This window comes from Paramormyrops kingsleyae, chromosome 23 (genome assembly GCF_048594095.1).
Source record: "Paramormyrops kingsleyae isolate MSU_618 chromosome 23, PKINGS_0.4, whole genome shotgun sequence".
In the NCBI taxonomy this organism is placed as follows: Eukaryota; Metazoa; Chordata; class Actinopteri; order Osteoglossiformes; family Mormyridae; genus Paramormyrops; species Paramormyrops kingsleyae.
In genome coordinates, this window is record NC_132819.1 from 14,490,374 (window position 1) to 14,506,444 (window position 16,071).

The 16,071-nt window shown below is 44.1% G+C and overlaps 1 protein-coding gene across 4 annotated transcripts; it reads right to left on the reverse strand.

Annotated features, from left to right (window-relative positions):
- Positions 1–1,154: 1,154 nt before the first annotated feature.
- Positions 1,155–13,766, reverse strand: casd1 (CAS1 domain containing 1). 4 transcript variants are annotated; one of them, XM_072705534.1, is made up of 18 exons: positions 13,743–13,766; positions 10,907–11,003; positions 10,641–10,761; positions 10,511–10,552; positions 10,021–10,083; positions 9,752–9,796; positions 9,541–9,664; positions 8,936–9,150; positions 8,088–8,510; positions 7,584–7,673; positions 7,379–7,498; positions 7,112–7,268; positions 6,039–6,118; positions 5,829–5,930; positions 4,733–4,873; positions 4,461–4,538; positions 4,209–4,301; positions 1,155–3,876 (listed from the first exon to the last, which is right to left on the reverse strand). In XM_072705534.1, exons 2-18 carry the CDS (start codon positions 10,927–10,929, stop codon positions 3,616–3,618), a joined length of 2,178 nt encoding a protein of 725 aa, XP_072561635.1. In that variant the 5' UTR covers positions 10,930–11,003; positions 13,743–13,766; the 3' UTR covers positions 1,155–3,615. The 4 variants fall into 4 exon arrangements, with proteins under 4 accessions (XP_072561635.1, XP_023667650.1, XP_023667651.1 ...); XM_023811882.2 differs by lacking the exon at positions 13,743–13,766 and adding an exon at positions 12,882–13,406; XM_023811883.2 differs by lacking the exon at positions 13,743–13,766 and adding an exon at positions 13,241–13,404.
- Positions 13,767–16,071: the final 2,305 nt, after the last annotated feature.

The following is a 16,071-nucleotide window of genomic DNA, read 5'->3' on the forward strand; positions in this document are numbered from 1 at the left end:
GGTCGAATAATGGTACAGGAGAGAGAGGAATGAATTGATGGTATTTTAGTTTTGTAGAAGGCCATGAACTTATTGAAGTGCTCTTCAGTAGCTTCCATGAGCGGGCGTGATTGTGGTTTGAGTAGGTGGTTTATAGTGGAGAACAGTTGTATGGAATTTCCTGGAGTCTCTCTGATGATGAGTAGAATTTTGACCATGCCTTTCTAAGGGACTTTGAGTAAGCCTTTTGGCGTTCTCGATAGGCTAGCTTGTAAACAGTAAGGCCGCTGTAGCACAAGCCCTGCTGTCTTCATTGTCCGTAGTTCCTTTGTATACAGGTAATGTAACCTACAGGTACTGGGCTCATGGTAGGATTTCTGTCTTCCACTGAAAGTATTAGTTGAACCAACATCAATATAATGGCTGCCATTACAATAAAATCTGAGTTTGTCAGACTTAATACAAAATGTCCCAAAAGATCGCTAGAAGAAAAAAAAAAAAAGTATTTGGACACAGCAATACCCTGTTAATGAAGGTATCAAATGCCATAAACGTTAGTCAGCTCTACCTTTCCAAAAGCCCTAACCCTGGAGTGGCCAGTCTTGTCTGCAAAGGGCCAGAGTGTATGCAGGTGTTTGGGATAACCTGTAGGTCAGCTGTCCAAACACAGGTGTGCGGACTCCTCAGCCAATCAGTCTTCTAATTAGTAATCTGATTAGGGAGTTGCAGCAAAAACCCCCCCACACACACACAGTGGCCCTTGGCGGATAAGGTAGGCCACCGCTGCCCTAGGCAAAGCATTATTTGGGAGGCCTCCCTGCCTGGACAATTGATGACCTTTTCACTTCCTCTACCTGTGCCCTAGGCACTGCCTATTCTGCATGTAGCTAGAGCCGGACATTGGTTTAGTGACTGATCAGCAGCGGTATTTAATGTGTGTTTTCCCATTTAGTTAAAGAGCCATAAAAATCCTGATCGACAAGCTCTACCACTAAAGATGACTGGATGCAGGAAAAGCCATTTACAGACCATGGGTGCAGCCACGCCCAGGAAACCATCACTGCCGAGTTCTTAATGCCAAAGTCCATGATGCCACAGCAACAGTATCTGCTGATCTACATTCTCCAAGCAGACGGAGGCCAGGAGAAGCTGCCTGGGACAGACTCTGCATCAGATGCGTTTTAACAAGTGTTTATAGTTAAAGAACAAACAAAATGGAAGCATTTATAAATAAAAAGGTGAAACTTCACAGTAAGACATCACAAACGTACATTTAACAGTTCTACCGAAAGCCATTGGAATAAAAAGTTATAAACATTTAGTTGCCGCTTTAAATAGAATGACCAAAATTAACTATCTGTACAAAAAATGCATTACCCTTTGGTCACAATATAAGGTAATGTGTGTCTGCGATGTAAATCAACACAAGCATACATCACATTAAAAATAAATCTCAATTCAGTAAAAAAAAAAAAAAATCTGTAAAAATCTTCAGTATACATTTAGTCCTAATTACAAACCAATAATACCAGTTCAAAATTTCTGTGGACTAAATGCCACAATTTTGCAGTGCTTAAAAGATCAGGTGTCTCTAATTGCTAACTGGGATACTTCTAGGGTCGATTTCTACCCATGGGTCATACCCATTTGCCATTCAGATCTGTGGTAGTCAAACACTGTTGAAGTCTGTCCAAAAAAAAAAAAAAAGTGATCCAATCACCAGCAAGTCCTCACAACCTACTCTGAATTAGTTCAGTCTCCTTGAGAAAAAGAAGTATATTTACAAAAATCTTAGTGCCACACTAAGTGTGTGCAGCTGGATAGCTGGATGTTAATGGGGACAAATATATCTTAAACTATCCTCGTTCTGATGGACCAGTCATATGACACCCCCCTCCTTCCCCCACCAATGGGAATCTTGGACCTTTGACTGTGCAGACACTGATTATCAACTGAATTCGGCAAAACACATTAATGCAGAGTTTCCCAACCCAGTCCCCATTTCTGCTCCCTCCCAAAGACAGTCCCCATTTCTGCTCCCTCCCAAAGACAGTCCCCATTTCCTCTCCCTCCCGAAGACAGTCCCCATTTCTGCTCCCTCCCAAAGAAAGAGAGCATTTTTGCTCTCGCCCAGCTCCGGAACTGTTTGGGGGTCCCCAAGCACTAGACTGGGAAACACTGTATTAAGGGACTGACATGGCTTCCGATCTGCCGCACCCAGACAGTCACAGGCTGGGGAGTTGAGCTTCCTTCATCTGCGTTTTCTCCATGTAAACTCCTTCACCACATTATCATCAGACACCATATTAAAAAATAAAGCTGTACCAGGACTAGCATGTTTCACACCAGTAAGTATACCTATTTACAGGTAATGAAATTAATCTGCGCTCATTGCGTCTATTTTACAAAATGCCGTAGCTTATGGATGCGTAAACACGAGGCGCTATACGAAAACGCGGTGACATTTCTTACAGCCTGATGAGGTAACTTCACGACATTCACATGACGCTGACATGACGTTCACGTGACTAGTCTCCATGTACTCAGAGTTAATTCACAAAAGGTAGCTATGGAAACAGGGAGATTTGAAAGCTACGAGAGATTGAAAAGCGTCAAACGGATTGCGAAAAAGGTCACGACGCAGGTATATAATAAGGCAGGGTGAAAACGTAAGGAGCATAGAAAATGCAAATGGTACATGACTGTACAAATCAGGTGCGCCTCAAGGAGCGAGTTAACACGCGGTATTCCGAAAAGAAATACCAGACCTATGTTCCTATGGCACAGCAGTCAGGACACCAGAAATGAAAAGGCATCGAAGGGTGAGAAGAGAACTACAGCCCAAGTACTGATTAAATTGGAGCCTTATTCAGGGGCAGGCAGGAACGCTCCAGAGAAGATGCACTCACACACGCACATAAAAGCAGTAGTAGTTGTACACCCTTTACACAGTGTCAGAACAAACCATTAAGGAACTTTAAAATACCTTAAATCAAAGTGCATTTCATGTGTGGTCTTGACGCGATTGCACTTCAAGAAGGAAGTTTGCTAAGCCTATACATTCACAAAAGCAGTCTTGGGCGAACATTTAAAAATAAGGGGGGGGGGGAGGGAACCCTGTATAAAATACAATGATCTAAATAATTAAATACAGTGCACCCAACAAGTTTCAGAAATTCGGCCTTGCACCAATCGCCACAGGGAGACACAACGTGACCGAGCACGTTTGACACAGTCGCTGCGTGAAACCGCTACGGGAACAGAGGTATTGCTGCTTTGGACGTGTGGGGTCTGTCGGGAGCCGGGGCTCTCCTCCCTGGAGGGCCGCGGGGGGCACCGGCGCACAGATAAGCTGGCTCAGCTGCGCGGCCTTTGCGCGGGCATCACCGTCTGCATTCTGCCAAAGGGCAATTCCGACGATAAATAGGGGGAGGGGTTCAGCCCCAGCGCTGAACTGTCAGCGTTAAAGTTTCTCCTTTGACGTTCGGCTTCCCCTCCGTGAAAATGTCATGGAGCATGGGGACTGGTTCCTGCCGTCGCAGGAAGGTTAATATCAATCTGGTACCACACAGATGCGACCGCTCTCAGCGTCCCCCCCCTCCCACTCCTGTCCGGGCTGGGCCGCTCCTCTTGTCTTCATGGCGGACCCCGCTTCGTGGACAACAAGAGTACGGCCAGCAGGAAGGCGGCAAAGGCCAGGAGCCTCCGGAGCAGAGCGCCGCTCTCCTTGGGGATGGCCAGCTGCGCCAGCTCGTTGGTGACCTGTGAGATCTCGTGGGCCACGCACACGAAGATGAAGGTGCTGATGATGACGTTGAGCATGGGGCTGCCCGGGATGAGCACCAGGATGCCCTTGGTGTCTGCGGCCAGCCAGATGTGGTACTGGCAGATGAACAGCTGTAAGGAGACAGGAGACACAGCTGGTCAGGTTTCACTGCAGTTTATTCATTTAAAGGAGCTGGATCAAACCATCGATGAGGGGAACATCCATCCATCCTTATTTCAAGCATGTTTTGTCTGCTCCCCAGTACTTCATGTTTTTGCATTTTGTCAGGTCACACATTCAAAAAAATACAGCATTTGGAAGTAAAATGCAACTAATCAAGCAAAAAGGTTCTGTTTCTATCTGCGTAAAATTAGGCTACACACTCTAGGGTTCCTCACAGTGCATAAAAATCACTTCCAGCAGCACATCCTCACAAACGAGTGCGATACCAGGTGTTCCTCACCTCTAAGGATATCCTGCCAAACCACGCGAAGAATGAACTATATAATGAGCGAATGTAACCAGGAATATTCCTGATTAGAACAAAAGCCAGTATCTGTGGAGACACAGAACAAATATATAGCACATACTGAAAACAGTTTAGGTAATGAATACACGCAAATATTTTTTAGCAAATTAAATGGAAACCAGCATTAGAAAGATACAAACTGATTTCTGTGTTAAAAATTTAACAGACGACTGGTGAGATATTTACCTGCACTGCTGAAATGTAAGGATGCAACTCATTGCATTCACTCTTATTTTTACAGCTGCTTGCCCATATGGAGTAAGTCTGTGAGAGAAAGCAGGGTATTTTTATCCCAAAAGCACTTCACAGTAGGACAATAACTATTCTGAGAGAACGCCCAGCTGTCACACGCAACCCCCCCCATTTGCCAAATGCACCCACTTGTGCCAACAGATACGCAAATAAATGCTACCCTGCCATTTTAATTCACTAGCATTAGTGGTGAAAGGCTTCCTTACCAGAAACGCCACCACAGACACAAACAGCAAGCAGTTGGAGATCTTGTTGGAGAAGAGAGCCTCTCCTTTGCCTTCTGACAGAACCTGGCACTTCTGGAGGACAAGGTAAACGAAGGCAAATACCATGCCGTAGATGATGGCCTGTAATCGGTGACACGAGAGAGTCTCTGTATGGAAACACTGCAGCTTAACTAATGTTATGTATAAGAACAACATGCATTTAGTCACCACTTCATGCATGGATCATTGAGGTCCCCCTTATCTTTCCAGAAATGCTACAAGGTTTGATGAGTTTGGCATTTGGAGGGTGACTTTCTGCCAGTTTTTGCACTTCCTGATAGCTTTAACGAGTTTTACTCTTCTCTCGCTTCTCTTATTAAAAAGGTATTTTTTCCCCATAGAACTGCCACTGACTGGGTGTTTTTTGTCCACCACACCATTTCCTCTCACCCTCTGGACCAGGCATCTCCAAGTCTGGTCCAGGGGAGCTACTCTCCAGTAGGTTTTATATCCTCCCTGGCTTCTCTTAGCCACACCTGTTCTCAGGTAAATACCAGGAACAGTTGTGGCCAATCAGAGGCCGTTTCTGCAATGCTGGGGCCACCACCAACAATCGCACCACCTTTAACATCATTTAGACCAGGGGTGTCAAACCCCAGTCCTGGGGGGCCGGAGCCCTGTGTAGCTTAGTTCTTCCCCTGTTCCACCACAAATGATTCAGCTCAAGAGCTGTGTGGTAATTAGCACAAGGAGTTGAATCAGGTGTGTTAACTGAGGGGAAACCCAAAAATGTGCAGGGCTCCGGCCCCCCAGGACAGGAATTTGACACCCGTGATTTAGACCATGCCTCCCAGCTGTTCTAATGTGTAGCCTCACAGTAACTTGACTCTGCCAACATGCTGTGTATATTCTGCTGTTTGCATTAACTAGCAGGTGCAGCCAATGACGTTGCAAGCGAGTGTATTTATACAACGAAATATAACAGCACCCAGGGTTCTGGGGCACATAAACACTCTCTCTAATGATGACAGGTATAATGCCAAGTGTCATCACATTCACGGTGGCGGGAAACACGGAAAAGGCTTCGTTGACTTACGAATCTGTCCAAACTCCAGCGGAACCACCACTCGTGTATGCTGCCCTGCAACTCGAAGAGCGTCGATACCGGCCACACAGAGAAGACGCTCTCAAACAGGCCCTGAAATCAGATCAGCATGGGTTACGGGGGGGGGCAGGGGGGGAGGCAATCAGACAGATAAAACAGAAACAAATCGGCCATCAAAACAGAACAAGCAAAACAACTTACCCTGGAATATGCAAAGCAGCATATTCCCAACAGTAAGCAAAGCAGTTTGACCAGAATCCCCAGGTGCCAGATTCCACTCCCTGTCAAAACAGGACAATCTTCCTCAGACTAGGGATGGCGAAAACTAAAAAAATTCTTGACCGACCACCGAGCCTCAGTAGCCGGTTGAAACCGGTTAACCGATTAGTTTAAAATATGGTACGCTATTTGAAATAACAGCCATTTCTGCAATTTCGCAACTCTGTCGCATCTCTCTGCCGCTCTGCCTCCCGCACACACACACACACTGCCACTCACGTCACTTTTTTAAAATCCCCTACAGCGCGAAACATGAGTCCCGCAAACGCGGCGCCGAAGAGCTTGTTGTATGTAATCGTAGGACAAATGGCTCCTTAGTTTCAAATGGTTTGGGTACAAGGTGATCGCTTTGAAAATAAAGGCGTTTGTCTAGGTTAGAAGCTCATTTGAAACATTGCCACGGCTCATTTAAGAAAATGACAGCTCCGAAGAGACGCTGCTTTAGTTGAGGTAGAAATGGTCCCACACACTACTTTTCTTTGCACGCTTCATCCTGTCGTCTGCCCTGGCTCTAACCTCGAGTGTTTTAGCCTGTTGCCTTTACTTTTCGCAAACCTTGTGAGCGCGCGAACCCAAACGCTGTGACCTCGCGCCAAATGTTTTTATTGGTTTATTAAGTACAAACAGGCGAGTTATGAAAAATTGAGTGTGAGGGATAATTTGTTCACTTAACACAAAAAGATGAGGAATGAGATGGCTAACTGTAGTAGCGTATAGTCCACTGTCTATAATAGCCTAATTTAGATATCACTTTTTTTTTTAACCGACTACCGACAACTTTGACCGGTTAACGTTGATACGGTCAACCACCGGTCAAACGGTCATCGGTTAACATCCCTACCTCAGACTATATGACCTGTTTCTCATTCCTTGAATAAGATGGGCCTTGATGTCATACCATTCATACAGAGCTATACAGGCACACGAGATGAGAGGAACACGGTGCCACAAACAGACAAGCAAGTGACGGGGGGGGGGGCGGGTCTGGTGATTACCGCTGGCTTTCTTCTGGAGAATCTGGGGCCACATGGCCAACGTGCCGTAGATGACTGCAAACCAGAAAGTCACCAAGGGCACAAAGTAGTAGAACTGGTAGGGACGGTCCATTACTAGACAGAGTATGACCACTAAGAAGTTCAAACGGAAAAGGACCTGAAGAAAACACAAAAGAGACAATCAGAAGCAGGCAAAAAAAAGAGCCAGCTCACACCGCACTTAATCCGTTAAAAAGAAAAAAACAACTCAAATGCACTAAGAATTACCTGGCAAACTCTATACAGCCCAAAATCTCCCTTCAGCCAGAAGAACGAAAAATGCCCATAGCCTGTTTGAAAGAGATACGCTGCTACCAGGACTCGAACATGCATATAGACCGGTATGAACTGAAAAAGAAAGGGGACATTTAGAACAGGCACGCTTTAAGACAGCAGGGCACCACCTGAAGCGGATTTCCTGGAAATTACTCACAGCGCTAGCCCCCGATATGTGGTAAATCAGGATGACCAGCTGCATCCAGCCTTTCCATTCGTCCGTTTGCTCCCGGTTAAGTACTTTAGTCTAAAATGCAAAAAGTAAACAGCACTGCGAGTCGTGAAACAGAAGTGCCTCTCCTGTGGCCTGTACTACGAAGCGGGGTTGCTGGCTTATCGGGGTAACTTGTCGGATTTAAGGTAGTCTGGGCAAAATGTAAGTGAACAAATATGAAGTCCATTTTAACTGTGGTACCTTAAATCCGACAAGTTACCCCGATAACCCAGTAACCCCACTTCGTAGTACAGGCTCTTGGTCTATCCCCAATGCAACATAATTTCAAGATTTACACCAGGCGTGGCCAATCTTATCCATAAAGGACCATTAAGTATGCGGGTTTCCCCTAAGAGTCCTCACACCTGACCTAAAGGTTATCCCAAAAACCTGCATACACACTGATTGGACACCCCTGCTTTACAAAAGTGAGAATAACAGGGTTACCTCTTTACAGTTTTCACTGTAGAATATCCCCAAGACAAAAATATAAATGAGAGGTATAAAGAAGGCCGAATGCGTGTAGAACTTCTGCTCCTTCATGAAGAGGTCGGCCCGGTCGCACAGGTAGAAGTAAGCCATGATGAGACCCATCTTGCAGACGGCCAGGAGCGGTGCCCCCAGGCTGCCCCCCGGCCCGGCCAGCGCCGGCTTCCTCTCCTCGCCGCTCTCCACGTCGGCGGGCAGCTTGCTCTTGTGGTGCCGGTTGTGGCCGAGCAAACGCAGCACCAGGAAGCAGACGGCGGCGCCCAGGAAGCAGCAGCCAGTCAGCAGCTGCAGGAGGTTCGGCAGGGGCAGCGGGTAGCAGCAGGAGCCGTCAATGGGCTTTAGGACCTTGTTGCACACGGAGTTCATCAAAACCATGGCCCCCTGAAATGGAAGAAATTCAAATAAAAAAAAAAATGCTTCATTATTACCTATGACCATGTCCTAATATCAGAAGCTAATACCTTCATCTTACAGCACAGAGGAGGGATCTCCACTATATTCTTACAGATTCTCACTGCACAATTTTGCATCCCACATTCTAAATATCTCACTGCATTATTTTGCACTATTTTTGTTATAATGTTTTTTTTTTTAATTTGTCTGTATACTTTTCTATATGTTCATATCTTATATGTCTATATGCTTGTGAGTATATGTAAAGTTGGGGGAACATGAGACTAAGAATTTCATTGCGGGTAATGATGCTACATTGTTATCTGTATATGACAATAAAAACTTGAAACTTGAGATGCCATAAATGGATAGACTGAGTTGCAGTATTGATAAGATGGACCCGATATACCTACCACATTCCTGGCGCTCTGGGGCACATGAAGACCGTCCTCTGACTCGGAGATGGTCTCCGTCGCAGCCTGTCTGGCCGCGCCGAGGAACTTCACCCTGCCCAAGGAGTTCTTCTTGCTGCCGTCGAGAGAACTCACTGCAGCCTCGTTGTAGAGGACGATCTGCTCATTGGTGATCATCTTCCGATTGTCACTCAGCTTCTCCTCATACACTGGTTCTAAGGCCAATGAGACATACCAGGAATTACATTGTTCATTGTGCTCAAAGATTTAATTTGGTCTTTGTATCCAATGCCAGGCAGTTCAGGGCGCACATCCATACACACGAAAGGTCAATTTAGAGACACCTATTCACATATTCTAAAGTGTTGGAAGAACTCAAGGGGAGAATGTGCAAACAGGGCAGTTATCACAGCCATAGCTCTGAAGGCATGAGCCCTCCCTGGTACCCAATAAGCCCCTGCTATTTATAATTAGCAATTAAGGAGCTCACTTCTCACTTCTCTCAGCATCCCTATCATTACCCCAGAACATATCCACAGTCAAGCTACATTTAGGCATAACTATGCTGTGATCATCACCCAAATGACTCGTGATGAAAATATTACCCTGCAAGACCCAGTAGACTTCGCTTCCCTGGGCCAGTTTCTGCAGAAGGTTTGCCATGGCAGAAAGGTTGCTCCTGTACTGATTGAGAGCTTCCATGCTACCCCCGTTCAGCTTGATGGACCACTAGGAAAGAGAGCATGGTGTCAGCAGAAGGCTGCCAGGCTAGGCGCAGGCTGATCATGTAAGTGATGAAGTTCTCCTTCGACTTACGGTAGCGGCGCCCAAAACGATGACATCTGGCTTTGCCAAGCTACCCTGCAGTGGGCAAAGTATGCGTGATATTTTTTTTCCCCAACATAACAAGCTTAGCGTACACATTCCCACGGATAATAAAATTAGTATTTTGCTTTCCTTTCATAGACATATGATAACAATAAGAATAATCGGTTCCATCAAACTGGTCACAGTGACACAAGGTGAACATCTCTGGTTCAACTGCATCACTTATCGCGGAAAACGATGGGATTCTTGTCGCTTACCTCAGTCCATGACATTAACAGCTCTTTCAGGGAGTTGTTCACCTCTGGATACCATAGGAACTCCTTCATGCAGAGACAATCAAAAACCGGCCATCATTAAAACTCTTTGTTGCGACAGTTTTTCGCATCAACAACAAAGTATAGTCTCAATAGATCTGTGGCATTCTGAAATCAACGCATCACTGATGCAGCCCCTCTGTTTTTTTTAGAATACCCTTTCACATCCAGTTTATGTCAATCACAGCAAAGCAAGGTCCAAAGTTCCACTTAAACTACAATCCATAGCCAATGAACTGGCATTAGAGAGTAAAATCAACATTCATGCTTGTTTAGCCAACGATTACCTCCAACATGACCCTCAAGTCATAGCATACAAGTAAAATAATAAAAGCATTAAAATAAAGCACTGGGTTTTCCTGGCAAAAACACACGATCACCGTGGTTACATATGGTGCAAAGAAACCAACGGAAGAATTTGGGAAAAACTCACCACATTGACTGATGAACCATCGTCAAAGACGATATTCTGATGCTAAGGAGGAAAATAACTTAATTAGCCGTGAGTCTTATTAATTAGCATCATATGGGTTCAAACTACAAGTAGCACAGGGAACACAGACCTTATTGCCTTCTTCCTTCACCTCTGGGTCGATTATTTTGACCAGAGAATAAAACAGCTGCCTAATTCTAGAGTCCCCCACAAATGCCACTTTCTTCTTCCCCAAACAGGTTTTTGCTTCACTGGAAAAACACCAGAAATTTAGGTTACAGCAACATTAATCGTTGAGGCAATTGTAAATAAACAAAATGTATTACCTTGATGTTTTCTTATTTACAAAAAACCTTACAGCCCACCTGTACAGTTACAGTGATGTGAAATACTCACCTGCTTCTATATTTATGCATCATGCAGCCATAGGGCTGCCAAACGTTGTCCCCCAAGAACCGGCCGCTGGACTGTAGCCAGTCACAGCTGTCCTCACCTGGGAAGGAGGCAGCCTGATAAAGTACAGCTATGGAATCACAGGTCATTCACCAAACACATCTGCAATGACTCAGCGTGTAAACTGGAGCGACTGCAAAAGCAACAACTGAAATCAGACTCAAACTAGCACATAAGGTCTACAATTGCCAAACACTAAAAAGCAGGTATGAGGTTAGCTTAATGTAATTTTTTTTTCTCCCCATCAACCCTGTCTTGCTCACCATGATACACAAACACATATATGAATGAGAGCAAGTTTTTGAGTCAGACCATGAGGTCAGCCAGCATCCAGCACCCCCGGAGCTATGGGGATTAAGGCCCCTGGTCAAATGCCATACGGTGATGTTTGTCATTCTGTCACCAGAAGACTATTAGCAACTCACGAGAAAGAACAGCAAATAAAATGATGGTGGTTCTCGGGACATGTGCCCTCCCCCCCCCAAAAAAATTGAACTTCATAGCCACAAGATACTAAATGATGTTGTAAGAAACAAAGCAATCTGGACAGCAGCAGATCAACCGCTAGTAGGCCTGTAAACTCAGCTCTGGGCCGTCACACTAAAAAAAAAAAACAAAAAAAAAAAACAGCTAGCTATTATTAACAACTATTCATTAAAGGATCGTGATGAACAAGATTCTATGCACGGAAGCATAAATGAGTTTATCCAGGACACTCAAACACGCTGACAGTCACATTATGGGAAAACGAGTCACTTATATAGCTAGGCAGCTCACAGAAAAGGAAACGCACAAAAAGGAAAAGGGTGGATCTGCAAACTACAGTATGCATGAACAGTGCAACATGATAGGACAATGGTTCCCAGTGAGTCACTGAGTCACAAGCCACTGACAAATAAATCAACAGCAAAAAAGCAACCAAATACAGTTAATGATTCAGTTATTGTAATCGAAAGTTTCCCTATAAAGTATAAAATTGCTTGACTTCACAAGTACATGGCGATCGCGAGTAAAGTAATTTTCATACTTGCCAAGGGATGATTTGATAATTTTTTTACTAGTTTCTTCAAAATACATTTCAGTGCCATTTTCCCCCGGAACAGCATGGTTAAGTTTTATTGCGCTGCTTGCCCATCCTTATGGGTTATTCTTCCGAGATATGTGCTACCTTGGTAATATTAAACTCAGTTCTTCTGTGCATTTTACATGATGTGCAAAACCATTTTAAGATGACAGATAGCATCTGCTAATTATCTGCTGTTAAACACCAGTAAATAAAAACACACGGTGCAAAACGAAACGCTATAACATATCACCAACTGAACTTGATAACCGGCCGTTTCGTGTTATTTTAGAATATAGATTACGGTTATCGTAACACCGAGAACATGCTGTCCAGCATTTTCACATTTTTGGGATATACGGGTTAAGCCTAAAATTTATATTAGTTTTACATATCGAGCTATACACACAATGCAGGACTTACTGTACTAATCGAAACCACGCGCATATTTTTCGGGACTAAAATGCAGCAGGACGTAGCTAAACAAATATAACCAGCAGCATTGCAAACAAATGTTATGCATTCATTTGCTTAATCGGAAACTAGAAAATCTGGTTACATTAATCGGAGTAACGTGCAATTGTTTTTAATTGCACTACACCTGCAAAGGTGGATAAGCTGGAATGTATTCAGCTCACTGGTCGGGCGATCTTATATATCCACAGCACGACACTGCACAACAAATAAAGGTTTGCCTGCAACTCGTTCATTTGCAAAACTAACATGTTTTGTCCGCAGCATTAGGCGGCTCCTGCCCCGCAGCCCGGAACAAGGGAAGCTCGCCGAGCCGCGCGTCCGGCTGAAAGCGGCGCCTACCCCCCAGTCACCCCGGGGCGAACAGTCCGTCCACCTTACCGCCATAATATCGCGACAGGGAGTGGAAGGCGACCAGCAGCACGACGGCGGCAAACGACAGCAGCTTCGCATTCCTGACGCTGAAATAGTGGTTTATTTCCCGTTTGCCTAGGCTGTAGGCCAGGACCGCCATCTTGGCTCCTCCATGACAACAGGCAGACAGGCGAACCGCGGCGGAGTGCAAGGGAGAGGGCGCCGGTGCGCCGTCGCGTCCGCCGTCCGCCGCTGCTGCCGCGGGGCGCATTGGCTGCTCGCCGCTTTGCGATGCTGCTCCTAGTGCTGCGGCGGCACGCGCCGGCAGCCCGGCTCGCGCAGGGAGATCGTGCTCTGTCATATACCCCGAAATCAGGCTCTCGCACCTGTGGGTCTTCGCTTTTTGTCGTTTATAAACCTGCGTTCCAGGTTCGCCGAGCAATAAAGGGGGAAAAAGTCAACATTGTCCACCCAAATTGCAGAACTGCGTCATGCCCAAACTGCAAACAAGAGGGTGTGGGTTATGGAACGAAGTCCTCAAATAGTTTTGAAACTCTCAGCTCAATGACTCAGAGGCACCCCCTATTGTGGTTCTATACTGTAGTTGTTTTTCAGATTTCTTAATTTGACAACGAAACAAACTGCGCAGCAATTTTTTAGGAGACTGGTTGGAACTCGGATTAAGACAAATTAATTTAGTAGTACTAGTACGAATATGTTAATCTGCATTTGCTTATAACGCCAGTTTTCAAGTAAAGTCTAACTAAGTGAAACTGAACCATAACTAGGTGTAATTAAGTGAACTGTTGACAGCTGAGTTGGGTTTGTCTTCTTGGGCCGAAAACCAGTTAATAATAAATAATGATAAAAAAAAAATTAGTTGCATACCCGGAGTGCAGCCCGGGGGTGGATCAGTGATGGTTTGGGCTGCAATATCATGGCATTCCGTAGGCCCACCTCTTGTTAAAGATGGATGTGTCACAGCTAATAAGTACTACTGAACCATTCTGGGGGACCGTGTTCACCCAATGGTTCAAACATGTAGCCTGAAGATGGTGCCGTGTATCTGAAATATAATGCACCAATACACTCGACAGGACTAGTGACAGAGTGGTTCAATGAACATGAAAGTGAAGTTGAACATCTCCCATGGCTCAAGTCACCTGATCTGAATATGAATGAGCCACTTTTGGGTGTTTCTGAGTGTTCTGCGAGAGGAGTGGTTCGAAATCCCTCTGGCTGTCTGCAGGACTTGCACGTGTCATTCCCTAGACAAACTGATACTGTATTGGCAGCAAAAGGAGGCCTTACACCACGCTAATACATTATTGTGGTCTAAAACCAGGTGTTTCGATTTCACTGGCCAACTTCTATGTATGTACACACACATTCTTTATTTTAGTTTTTCCTATTATCCATATTCCTTTCTTCATTTTATTGTTTTACAAAATTGTTTTACATTTGCCAAGTAGCATGTTTGCTTTAAGTCCATAAAGGAAGGACACACTGCAATCAATCACGTAGGCAGGTAGTAAACCTTGTAATGGTTACTGAGTACTGTAAAGACTGAAGACAAACTTTTTTTTTTTGGCCATATACCAGTACTGGAACCAACTGAATAGTACTTTTCACATAGTTACGGTGAAAGTCTGCTTATTGCCTATGTGCAACGTTCATGTGCAGCACGTTGTTCAGATAAGAATACAAGCGCCGTGTAATCAATAAATAAAAATTTACCTTGTATCTTGCGATAATCGATTTAATGAACAAAACAAGACAATGCATATAAGGCAGCATACTGTATTACCCATTGTCTTGGATTTGTTGCTCTAATAGTTCGAAAACTCTTTAATACACAGAGTTCTATTTCCGCAAGGTGGCGATATAAGACCAAACATTGTTTAAGATAAGATAAAATGATATTGAAATTCTTGTGCATACAACAGCAAGGTAAGTAACGTGCACACAAACAAACATAGTACAAAACAAGACAAAGTGCAAAGGCACACATAGTACAAACAAACAGTGCAAATATTTTTTTCAAAAGCACCCAGTATAAATAAACCGAATGTCCTGAAAATGATTATTGAGGAATTGAATATAAATAAACTAAAGGATGGTGTAAATTCTATTAAAATGTAGCACCAGACAATTCATGGGCGTAAATCCCGGGGGGGACGGAGGGGACATGTCCCCCCCTATCCGAGGGTTGTCCCCCCCAAAAAAAGTATATAAAAAAAAATCGCACTATTGTGAAAAATATATGTATGTATACCTAAAATAATTCTTTAAGTAGAAAAAAAAACAAACGCAAAAAATGCATTTAGAAACAGTTCAGTTCCCCCTCCCCTTCCTCACAGTGGTTTGGCCAACTGCCTGCTTTCCCAGTTCATCTCACCTACTCTACACACACGAGTCAGGTGTGTGGCTGCGGCTCAATTAATGTTGAACTCTAGTAAGTAGGCTATTTTATTCACTTTAAATAAATCGATTATCTTTAATGTAGTTGATGCAGACTCATTCATAAATTAGTTGCGGCAAAAATGCTGATTACCGATGTAATTTTCCATGAATCTGCTATATTAGCGATTAAAATATTACTTATCTAGTTAACGTTAGCTTGTTTACAATAGCTTGTTGTATAGTGCACTGCAACTAACACGCCAAAGCCGTTTCCCATGCATTGTTTTATTTGTGACGACTTGGCATAATGTTAACTTAACATTAACGGCCACAATTAGCATATTGTTTAGCTGTGCATTTACTAAATGAGCACTGTGCTACGTCCGAACTGACCCCACTGTATTTTTTTGTAAAATCAATTTCTATTATGCATTTAAACAGTCATGTTTAAATTTTGTTTGTTGATGGCTTTACTGTAAACAACATAACAAACAATGCAATAAATAGTTTTGAAGAAAAATCTGCTTTGTCATTGAACCTGAGAAAAACTTTGAAAATAACCATAATGACGCAGTCTCCATGCTACAATAATAATGATAGAAGCAACGTTTTTCATTGTGGGGACATATCTTTACAAGTACAATTTGACTGTATTATTTGTGTCCCCTTCAAAAATTGCTCATGAGAAATTTTATATTTATTGTCCCCCCCTACTGTTAAATGAAATTTACGCCCATGCCAGACATATTAATTCAGAGGTGGGAAGCTTTCTTGATGTGTTACGGCAAGGGGTTCTCGGGGGTTGTGGTTCGTC

What these genes read in the sequence shown, in the direction of transcription:
- casd1 (XM_023811882.2), bottom strand. Translation starts at nt 13,215, where the DNA reads ATGACAGAGCACGATCTCCCTGCGCGAGCCGGGCTGCCGGCGCGTGCC. An exon ending in CCCAGAGCGCCAGGAATGTG is followed by an intron (nt 8,511 to 8,935) that starts GTAGGTATATCG and finishes CTTCCATTTCAG; the next exon opens with GGGGCCATGGTTTTGATGAA. An exon ending in GCTGCTTTGCATATTCCAGG is followed by an intron (nt 5,931 to 6,038) that starts GTAAGTTGTTTT and finishes ATCTGATTTCAG; the next exon opens with GGCCTGTTTGAGAGCGTCTT.